Here is a 12,188-nt window from a genome sequence, read left to right as displayed (position 1 = left end):
ATAAAGAAAACATTGTTCAAGTTATTGCTGGTGGTGCTGCATCACATAAGCTGTGGCTGGTGGTGCTGCATTACATAAGCTGTGGCTGGTGGTGCTGCATCACATAAGCTGTGGCTGGTGGTGCTGCATCACATAAGCTGTGGCTGGTGGTGCTGCATCACATAAGCTGTGGCTGGTGGTGCTGCATCACATAAGCTGTGGCTGGTGGTGCTGCATCACATAAACTGTGGCTGGTGGTGCTGCATCACATAAGCTGTGGCTGGTGGTGCTGCATTACATAAGCTGTGGCTGGTGGTGCTGCATCACATAAGTACTAATTTGTTTTGGTGTAATAGAAACAGCAACATGGAAAATATTGCGAGAGTCCATCATAATTTCCAAAATTGGAAATATAAGTGAAAACACAAACATACTCACCAGGTACTACGTTAGAGTATTATGCTAAGGTATACATAAAAAGCATCCCTGGTATTATTGGATGAGTAACGTGCTATCTTCCACAGGCTTGGTGCTGAAGGACATCATCGAAAAGTACTTCGTATCGCCAACATTGCTTCGTGTGGTTCGAGTGGCGAAGGTGGGCAGAGTCCTGCGTCTGGTGAAAGGCGCCAAAGGCATCAGAACACTCCTCTTCGCCCTTGCCATGTCCCTCCCTGCTCTCTTCAATATCTGCCTCTTGCTTTTCCTCGTTATGTTCATCTTTGCAATCTTCGGTATGTCTTTCTTCATGAATGTAAAACACACTGGCGGTCTGGACTCCGTGTACAACTTCGAGACATGCTTCAAGTCTTTCATCTTGCTGTTTCAAATGATGACGTCTGCCGGGTGGGATAGTGTGCTTTCTGGCATTGTTAATGAAAAAGAGTGTAAACCACCAGATCCCGAGATCGGCTACCCTGGCAACTGTGGCAGCCAGGCTATTGGCATCGCTTATCTTCTAGGCTATCTTGTCATCAGCTTCCTCATCGTCATCAACATGTACATCGCTGTCATCTTAGAAAATTACTCCCAAGCAACGGAAGACGTGGAAGAGGGTTTAACTGACGACGATTACGACATGTACTACGAGATATGGCAACAGTTTGACCCTAAAGGAACACAGTACATTGAATTCCACACGCTGTCTGACTTTCTGGATGTACTAGAGGCGCCTCTTCAGATTCACAAGCCAAATAAGTACAAAATTGTGTCAATGGACATTCCGATTTGTAAAGGAGACCTTGTGTATTGCGTGGATGTTCTGGATGCGCTCACCAAGGATTTCTTCGCGCGCAAGGGTAACCCAGTGGAGGAATCAGCAGACATAGGTGAAGTAGCTCCTGCTCCTGATAGGCCAGGGTATGAACCTGTGTCATCCACGCTATGGCGTCAACGAGAAGAGTATTGTGCGCGACTCATCCAGCAGGCGTGGCGCAAACACCGTCAGCACAAGGATCAGTCATCTCTTTCCGGTGCCGAGTCCCAGGAAGAACTGAAGCAAGCAGACACTGCCGTCTTGGTGGAGAGTGATGGTTACGTCACAAAAAACGGCCATAAGGTGGTGATTCACTCGCGATCACCATCAGTGACGTCACGGTCCACTGACGTGTGACTAACGAAGGCGAGTAAATGAAGTTGTTGCTGCTTTTTAACTACACGGGCCGGTTGTTAATTAACACATGGCTCTGTTAACTCCCACATGGCTCTGGTATCAAGTACCACAGGAGCCGGTCGTTAACAAGCAAATAACGTCGTCAGTGTGGGGCTGCTGTCGCTACCACCGGCTTTGGTTGGGCCACTCCTGCTCGGGAACACCGCACTCTTAATGCCTTGTTGTTTAAGTTTACAGTCCAACTGTCCTCAGCTTCCCGACCCACGAGTGCCGCGCCCTCTGTGCAGAGATTATTGGCCTAAGTGATTCACCATATGTTTATTTTTGTATTTCATTTTCTAAATGGTTACTGGGCCATTGCTTACCCGACTTGGTACTGACGCTCGGCTCAAGTGAGGCTGGGTGCGCCTGGTCCTCATAACTTTCACTTGTTAGTTGGCGTGGAGGTGATGTGGAGCCTGATGACACTGCTGCCCCCACCCGCCCATAGCCGCCCACCCGCCCATGGCCGCCCACACACGCCCACGCTCACAGTATTGTTAACACCCGGTGTATGAAGCACCGACAACACCTCTTCCCTTCCCAGAGGACGGCCTAGGCGAGACTGCGTGCCAAGCCATAAACAGACAACGGCTGCCGTAGACGCCTCAGTAATCGCACTGTGGCACAGGGTGCAGCAGGAGTAAGCGGGCTACGCTAAGGCAGCGACCATGGCAGCCCAGGCGGGCGGAGTGCAGTGTCGCAGGTAATATGGAGAGGAACCCTTGTTATGTGCATATCCCACCAACAACAATACGAGTTCTCAACAAGTATTAAAGGAAACTTCTAACTGCATAATTATTACCCTCACATAAACTGTGTGTGATACACAAATGCCTTTACCCGAGTGCAAGCTGTGCATAATGCAAGTAGCGAAGTGCACAATAAGGTAGAACTTGTATTGTTAGCCTTCGTGTTTGCGGACAGCGCGCCACCCGGCCCCTGTGCCGCTCCACCTTGTCTCCGCAGGCAACCCTTCCCAAAGATTAGCTAACACCTTACCTTTACTTCCTTTCATCCATTCCTCCTTCTCGTCGCTGTTCACCCTGTCAATCGATTCCCTCATTTCTTGATCTTGCTTGCCCTTTTTGTTTTACTGGTCACAAATCCTTTTTCCTTGCTATCTATCACATAATTATATACTTTCAGTTTTCTATGCTACACTCTTCTCTTATTCCCTCTCATCCTTCAAGCCTCGCCTCCGGCTGGGCCGGGGGGGCGCGCATCCCCCTGTTATTGCCGCAGAACTTTCCACTAACTCTTAACTGTAGGATGTATTCATTCGTTACACTCTTTTATAAGCTTTAATACTCTTACTTGATATGTGAAATTACAGTGAGCTAGGGAAAAGCCAGGCCGGAGCCGAGCATGTGTCTCTACCTTTTGCGTGGAACCACCATTCCATTCACACTGATGCTCCTGTCCAACCTAACCATGCATAGGCTGGCTCAGTATGCTTCACAGTGGCTGTTTGTTCTGTACTAAACATTAGCTACCTAATCGTTAGGTTCTTGTGTTTTTCTCCTGTGGCATTACAAAAATCCGTTGGTCATGTCGAGGTCCATACACTGTGGCATCCACTATATTACCCTGATGCCAACCCTTCCCTTTGGCGTTATCTGCCCGTTGAGGCACCGTCCTTGCCTCTTAGCATCACCTCCCTACCCCCAACTCCACTTCTGCGGCTGATTCTCAATAAAGTCTCTCCCTGGCCACCTGACCTGCCTTTGACACAAAATGTACTCGGAAATTACCACAAGGCGCCGTATCAGGCCTGCCAAAGTTCATTAGTGTAATTGCTCATTTCCCATTTATTCCTGAGACACATATTGGCCCGTCCTTCCCCACACTAATGGGATGTCTCACCACCACAACCAAGTGTCTCCTGGGATGTGGCCTTACTAACTACCATCCTACATTTCTATGCCTAAAAAATCAGTTACATCATTAGTTATTCGGTAACATATCTTTTACCAGTATAATAATCACTATAAATCGGTTTTATTTTCTCAGTTTATTTAATTTTATCTTTATATATTTTGATTTTGTGGAACGAAGGTCTAGATGGCGATGTAGGCAATGCTAGGAGTGTTCATCTCCCTCTTCCCCAAGCGGAGAGGACCTCCCAAGACGCCACCTCCATCACACACTAACCTCAAACTTCCATCCCAATCTTTTAGTAATTCTCGTCAACTAATAATTCCTTGTGTATTAATCCTCGGTATAAGTTATGTCATTTGCTGATATCATTGTAAACTTACTCACACACTATCGTCATTGATCTTACAAACACCAGTGATCTTTCTGTGCTTCGCTGTGAACAACAGCCACACTTTTTCCTTCCATCAGATTTTTCTTTCTCATCCTTTCAGCTACTTGACTATTGCAGCCCTTCCTTTACATCATCTCTGCCACACCCAACCTCCCATTCTTGTCACCTTCCTGTCCTTAATCATTCTTTGCCGCATGCTAACCATTAATGCTTCCTCTCTTCTTATCCTATTCAGCCAGCCTCGTCCCTCCCTTACAACCCTACTCTTCCGCTTCCAATAACTTACCCCAGTCCTCTTCATGACTTCGGTTTAGGCCCTGCCACCTCACCTCCCCACCCCTCCCTTCCCTTCCCTTACCCCCCTTCCCCCTCTCCTGCCTTCGCTTCCCCTCCCCCTCTCTTCCCCTCCCTTCCCCTCTCCACACTCCCTGGCTAATGCAGGTCTCCTTGTCTTGACTTAGCCAACCCCACCCCACTACCCCGCCCTCCCCTAGCGCCCCAATTTTCGGGGCGCAGGACACAGCTCAGCTCAACACTGGTCCCGTTGACTGGAGCTCTACCAAGCTTCAGGTCACAGTAAATATCGTTGCCGCGTTGTTTGCCCCTTGAGACTGGGTTGTCTGAGTCTTGATGGCCTTAACTATCTAGTGTAATCGGTATGGATCTTTTCTTGCACAATATTCTGTGTCAACACGCCATTATTTATGAAATAATTACTTATGAGTACATGACAGAAATAGATATTGAATGATTATTCTGTGCATAATGAATAATAAAAAAATATATTATATGTATGATCATAAGAAAAGGAAACTAAGATATAAGAAATGCCATTTGCATGAGAAACTAGTGAACACGAACAGGAGGTGAGGATATAGTGAATGATGCGGGGACGTTAGTGCGGCGGGGGAACTAGTACCCAGGAGCGCGGGTGAGCCTCAGTCCGAAACGTCCTCTTCCCCATTGGTGACGTCACACGACCCTGCCGCCGCCCGCCCGCCCGCCCGCCCGCCCGCCGTGCCGCGCCCACCGCCGCTGCCGACGGCCACCCGCCTCCTTCACAGAGCACCAAAGCAGCAGCTCAGCACCAGCCGGTTGTCGATCATGTGGTGGGTGTCAGGCTCCCTGTCGCTCAATGCCTACCTCTCTTGTGTTGAAAATCGTTATTATTCTGTATCTAGATCTCTCGCAGAGTTTATTTCATTGGTCCAAAACTCTGTTACACTTCATAACCATGTAGCATAGGAATATTGTTGAAAATTTTGCAATGGGACTTTTATCTGAGTGATCGGAAATTAAAATGGAATTCTCTCCTCCCATAGTAATACTCCAGGCTTGACTGTGCTGGCACGAGGGGGCACGGTGCCATCGGGGCAGCCAATCAGCGAGCGACTCTATTTCCCTCCAGGGCGACGCGCCGCCCCTTGTTCGTAGCTAGGTGATGGTAGGGCAGAGGAGGCCCACCGCCCGGGCTGCACAACTCACTTTTGTCCACCGCAACACCGCTCCGTCCCCACCGGCACCCTGCCCTCTCCACCATACAACAACGGCTTGTAACTGCAGACACTAACTTTTAAGAGACAGTGCTGTGAAACTCCTTCAGATTTGTACACTTCTTAGTTTGTAAGGTGGAGTGCCCCACCGGAGGCGACGCCAGTACCGCACCGCTCTCTACACTACAATGCTACGCTGCTGCCGGTGGAACACTCACTACCACCCGGTTTGACCTTCTCTTGGTTTGGATCATCCTCTTGTGATACCAATTCTGTAATATTCAAATTGTTATATTCTTAATAAGCAGATTTGTTTTGTATTCAGATGTCTGCGATGAAATGTATTGGTTTAATGCTACTCCCCTTTTTGTAAGTTTGAACCCACGGAAAGCAAGGGAAGGCGCGCCAGAGATGGAGGCAACAACCCCAACTGCACCAGTCTTCCCCGGGTGCCCTTGGGGTGTCACCATCTCTGCTTTGCACCTCAATCTGATCTAAGCACATGTTGCCTTTCTTCCATCCTTCCACTCAACGCTCTAAAAGTTTAATAATCGTAAAAATCACCTTCACTCCAGTTTCCCTTACTTCCCGTAAATACCAACAGACAACGACCAGGCGATATGTTGCAGCTTAATCTTGTGGTTTGCGGAGATGAATTGAAGTAGCTCTTCTCTAAACAAACAACAGACCTGTCTCCCTAATAAAAAAATAAAAAATTAAATTACACCAACAACACCGGCCAGTGTGGTAGATAACGGCTTCCCTGGTGTAAGGGTCCTGAATGACAAGGGATCGGTCTCATATAAGGGATAGTAATATATTAAGCATAATGTATGTAAGGGAAGTGTGTGTTAAGGATTACATCCGTGCAAGATTTACCCTCGATCATTTATGTGTGAGAGTTAAACATGGGTCTTCTAAGAGGGAGAGAAGCTGAATACACATCATGTTCGTGTGAAGAAAATGAATGCAGGGAAAATAAGTCACCATGGATCATGAACGAGGGAGCATAGGGTATCAACTTGATATAATAATGTGGATATATAGCCTACTATGGATTGTGTAGTAACAACAAAAGTAAGATTTATTTATTTTTTTAGAACCATCTATGTGGGTCACTAAGGTTTGCGGTGTTGTAATTGGCAGAGTAGTTAACAAATTTTCTGGTCATTACGTGGGAGTAAGGAATTAAATAATACGAGGGTGGTGTAAATAGGAGAGGAGAGAATCGTATGCTTATGTGTGGTAAGACTCAGAAGATTAAACAAGAGGCGAAACATGCATTTGTATGTAGTCATGTACTTGATAAAAGAAAATTTAAAAGTAAGAAATGTTTGGGATTACAACCTAAGGTGTGGGAGCAGAAAAGTTATAGGCGTAGGTGGTATTGTGAATAAGATCCATTGATGTAGGTGGATGATCCATAGATGTTGAAGGCAAAATAATATTCATAGGTTTAGGTCAGAAAATAAGAGAGATTTATGGGTGCAGGTGGTAAATTAAAAAAACAATTATGCAACCCAGAGAAGAAATAGCCATTTTGTTTTTTGTAGGTGTAAATTAGTCAAAATGTAATAGAAGAATCAGAGAAGAATTTTACAGAGGCAGAGATAAAACTATGTATGTCTATTCGAGAAACAAGTGGATATTTATAATTCATCAATAATATACAGGTCGCAGTAAAAGCAGTCGCACACAGCTGAAAAAATGATGAGAAAGTTGCGTGAATGAAACAACTGGAAAAGGCGGGGAAAGGTAGTTTCGATACACCGTAGGAGAGAATGGACTACAGACGTTTTGCGTAGATGTTTTGAGAAAGTAGCCTTAGATTTATTTGCCTAAAATATTACCTCACGAATATAGCAACTAAAAGACTTAGTATTAGCAAGCTGAAGACGCGACACATAGCTCCATGAAATATATATAATAGCCAGATAAAAACGAACCACGTAACTCTAAAAGTATTAGTTCGTTGATTGTTATGAATTAATTCCAGGAAAATTGTATTAGCTTGCTGGAACTGAACCACATAAAGCAAAAACAAACCACGTGAATCTGAACCGCCTAGTTCTAAGAGAAGAGATCACTAGTAGAGAGATATCGGCGAGATCCATTTAAGCAAAAAGTGAGAGATGGTATTCCAATTCGGTGTTGAGGAACGTCGCAACTGTCGGACCCGAGCTATCCCTTGAAGCTGGCTCTCCTTCCCTCGCCCACCCTTACCTTCACCCTCTCGGGCAGGTCTAGCAGGAGGGGAGGGGGAGACAGCTTACTCGACAGTTCATGATTGCTTTATATATATATATATATATATATATATATATATATATATATATATATATATATATATATATATATATATATATATATATATATATATATATGTTTATTTAATATTTTTTTGCGTGGTGGCCGTTTTAGTTTTGTTGATGAATTATGTATAATGAAGTGTCCAATGTGAAGCTGAAACCCGGGACATTGACTGGCTTGAGCGGCAGGCGCGATCGTCATCAGTCCTCCCCGTAGCTCCGCTTCATGATCGCTAGTGTAAGCCAGGATTTAAGCAAAGGGAAATTTGAATCCACAAGAAATCATTAAGAATAGTAAAGAAAAACACACACACACACACACACACACACACACACACACATATATATATATATATATATATATATATATATATATATATATATATATATATATGTGTGTGTGTGTGTGTATATATATATATATATATATATATATATATATATATATATATATATATATATATATATATATATATATATATATATATATATATATATATATATATATATATATATATATATATATATATATATATATATATATATATATAAGTCCCCACGCCAAGGATGCTTTGGTAGTGGCAGACACCAACCGACTCAAGGAGGCGGAGATAGCTAGCTGCTTGTACTAGTTCCTTGCACAACACTCACCCAACGCGTTATTCTGAAAATTTAAGCTCTGAAGGTTTTCCTCACCCAAAGACTTTTAAAAAGTTATCGTAGTTTGCTTAGAAAGAATGCAAAAGTTATATCATGTTGTTCTTAACATTACTCTCAACAATGGTACCAACGCTCATTTTCTGTGAGGGCTTGACTCGTGCTGTAGTCTGGTTACTTACATGCAAGGTTTACTCATGTGTACCTACTTACATGCAAGGTTTACTCATGTGTACCTACTTACATGCAAGGTTTAGTCATATGTACCTACTTACATGCAAGGTTTACTCATGTGTACCTACTTACATGCAAGGTTTACTCATGTGTACCTACTTACATGCAAGGTGTACTCATGTGTACCTACTTACATGCAAGGTTTACTCGTGTGTACCTACTTACATGCAAGGTTTACTCGTGTGTACCTACTTACATGCAAGGTTTACTCATGTGTACCTACTTACATGCAAGGTGTACTCATGTGTACCTACTTACATGCAAGGTTTACTCGTGTGTACCTACTTACATGCAAGGTTTACTCATGTGTACCTACTTACATGCCAGGTTTACTCATGTGTACCTACTTACATGCAAGGTTTACTCATGTGTACCTACTTACATGCAAGGTTTACTCATGTGTACCTACTTACATGCCAGGTTTGCTGTTGTGTACCTACTTGCATTCCGGGATTACTGATGTGTATGCACTTGCATATCAATTTAAGTGTATTTACTTACACAAGACGTTAAACTGGTGTGTAAGGACTTACACATAAACGGTTACTTATGTGTAGGTACTTACATACTGATATGTTCAGTAACTACATATCAGTGCACTAGTTTTTAGTAACATACATATTGTATATGTTATGTGTAGCTACTTTCATATCATGTCTTTGCATGATGTATACTAATGTCTAAATACATACCATGTATACTGATATGTGGTTACTCGCATGCCTCTGATGCTGATATGTAGTTACACTCATGTAAAGTATATTGATGTGTGGTTGCTTACCGGCTACGTATGCTGATATGTAGTTACACAGTTGAATTGATGTGCCATCACGTGCATTATCGAGTATGTTTCTGTGTGGCTATACTGAGGGGCAGTATCGTGATGGTAGAGTTACGCAGTATTGCTGGTTCATAAAAATGGTGCGTCCGGCATATTCTTGTGTCGTCAACAGCACATCACATCCATTGTTTCTGTTGGTACAAACACACCCGGTCAACTGTTGCAGTGTTACTAACACATCTATACTCAGCTTCAGCGGGGGTCTGCTGCTCCGCCTTTGACGTCCCTCTTATCTTTATACCTCACAATCCTCCTTACCGAACATCGTCTGTGATGCTTTCTTACCACCACACCTGGTGATTTGTGGTGCTGATGATACATTAAAAGTCATAACACCATACCAGCTGTCTTTGTGGTGATAACGGCTTTACCATGCGTCATATCAGCATACCAGCGTGTTTTAAAATCTTAAGTCACATCATAAATAATATTGGGGTTATCATACAAACACTGCACATATGACTCTAAATATTGAAATATGAAATAAATGATGGAATGTTACACTTTATGCTTGCCTATAGCCATCTGGAGGCTAATTTAACCATTTATTTGAGTTAAGAAATATAATCACAATTTGGTGGTCTCCAGGGTAACATGAAAAGGGAATTGTATATTGTGTTTGATCTTGGCAAGTTTCAAACTCTGTATCCTAGATATTGTATTTGTCATTTTTGTTATTGTACTTGTTATATTATATTTTATACATCTATAAATTGTTGTATTAATAATTGAGGTCATAAATGAACCCGGATGTGACTTAGAGCACGAAGAGTCAGCAGGTGTGAGTCAGGACGCATACACCCCCACCGGTTTCTGAGTATAGTGGTGTCTAGTTACTATCACAACAGGTATGCTAATATACTCTGTTATCCTATCAATGTATGATCTCCGCAAACACATGCCTGCCGTTGATAGCCAAATGGTATAACGCTGCTACTATCCTAATAATAATATACAAATGGCATTACTTTCATTCTACATTCAGCCTTTTTGCTTGCACTTTGTAAAATGTTTTGAATTTCACAGTTTGTACTATATTATCTGTAAATAATACGTCATCGAATAAATTTTTGATAATTTACCACGAAGAAATTACATTGTTTTTCACCCCTTCAGTTCTCTGTTTATTTGTACGTTTCCAGTAGCAACAGAAAAAGAGAATGAAATATATTTACCGTATATAAACTGTTACAGCTAAATTTGCCTTAGGGTTTTTTTTAGCATTATTGTTCTAGAATGAATTAGCAGTGTAGATCCGTTATACGATCTTGAAAGTTACAGAAATTAAAACAATAAGATATACTGTAAACTTAAAACAATATGATACAGTATACGGAAAACTTAAAACAATAAGATATACTGAAAACTTAAAACAAGATATACTGTAAACTTAAAACAATAAGATATACTGTAAACTTAAAACAATATGATACAGCATACGGAAAACTTAAAACAATAAGATATACTGTAAACTTAAAACAATATGATACAGCATACGGAAAACTTAAAACAATAAGATATACTGAAAACTTAAAACAAGATATACTGTAAACTTAAAACAATAAGATATACTGTAAACTTAAAACAATATGATACAGCATACGGAAAACTTAAAACAATAAGATATACTGTAAACTTAAAACAATATGATGCAGCATACGCAAAACTTAAAACAATAAGATATACTGTAAACTTAAAACAATATGATGCAGCATACGGAAAACTTAAAACAATAAGATATACTGTAAACTTAAAACAATATGATACAGCATACGGAAAACTTAAAACAATAAGATATACTGTAAACTTAAAACAAGATATACTGTAAACTTAGAACAATATGATACAGCATACGGAAAACTTAAAACAATAAGATATACTGAAAGCTTAAAACAAGATATACTGTAAACTTAAAACAATAAGATATACTGTAAACTTAAAACAATAAGATATACTGTAAACTTAGAACAATATGATACAGTATACGGAAAACTTAAAACAATAAGATATACTGTAAACTTAAAACAAGATATACTGTAAACTTAAAACAAGATATACTGTAAACTTAGAACAATATGATACAGCATACGGAAAACTTAAAACAATAAGATATACTGTAAACTTAAAACAATAAGATATACTGTAAACTTAAAACAATAGGATATACAGTACTGTAAACTTAAAACAAGGGGATATATTGTAAACTTAAAACGTTATCGGTGAGTCATAACCGAGTGTTACAAGCTTCCACAGAGCAGTGAAAACAAATCTAATAAACAACACAAAATGAAGTATATGGGTAAGTGATACTGTACATCGATACATAAACAATGATTAGAAACATAGATGCACATGAGCAAACACTCCCATAGGTTGTAGTGGAAGTCTCCCCTACAACTGCCTACAACTGCGTAGCCACAGCCACCACACGGCACCTCCACGCATTCAGACGTGCCGTCTCCTAGCAACCAAGCTAGAGCTGTCCCCAGATGGTACGGTTGCCTAGCAACGAAACTACTCACCGGCAACTTTCTGGGTTTTCCCAACATGATTCATAGAGGACTGGCGGCTGCTGCTGGGTATATAAGCTCTGTCTCTCCATTGAGATTCATTCTGACCATTCTTCTTGAACAAGCAACACCTCCTCCTCCGCAGCTGCCTGGTAGCCCTCGCTTACCCTCGCCTGCCTGGCGGTCCTCGCTCCCGCCAGCGAGCATGGCGACCCACCAGCTGTCCTTCTCTGAGCTTCCTC

The 12,188-nt window shown here is 41.8% G+C and overlaps 1 protein-coding gene across 14 annotated transcripts in view; it reads left to right on the top strand.

The window, feature by feature from the left end:
- Positions 1 to 8,009, top strand: part of LOC121854140 (sodium channel protein para-like) — a 168,912-nt gene extending 160,903 nt beyond the window's left edge. For all 14 annotated transcript variants that reach the window (XM_042348544.1, XM_042348543.1, XM_042348542.1 and 11 more), the window contains one exon: positions 504 to 8,009. In XM_042348544.1, coding sequence (XP_042204478.1) covers positions 504 to 1,591 — 1,088 coding nt within the window. In that variant the 3' untranslated portion in view covers positions 1,592 to 8,009. The remainder of the gene's footprint in view (positions 1 to 503) is intronic.
- The last annotated feature ends 4,179 nt before the right edge of the window (positions 8,010 to 12,188 follow it).

Source organism: Homarus americanus, unplaced genomic scaffold (genome assembly GCF_018991925.1).
Source record: "Homarus americanus isolate GMGI-L3 unplaced genomic scaffold, GMGI_Hamer_2.0 scaffold24277, whole genome shotgun sequence".
NCBI lineage: Eukaryota > Metazoa > Arthropoda > Malacostraca > Decapoda > Nephropidae > Homarus > Homarus americanus.
This window is presented reverse-complemented; position numbering and strand designations above follow the sequence as displayed.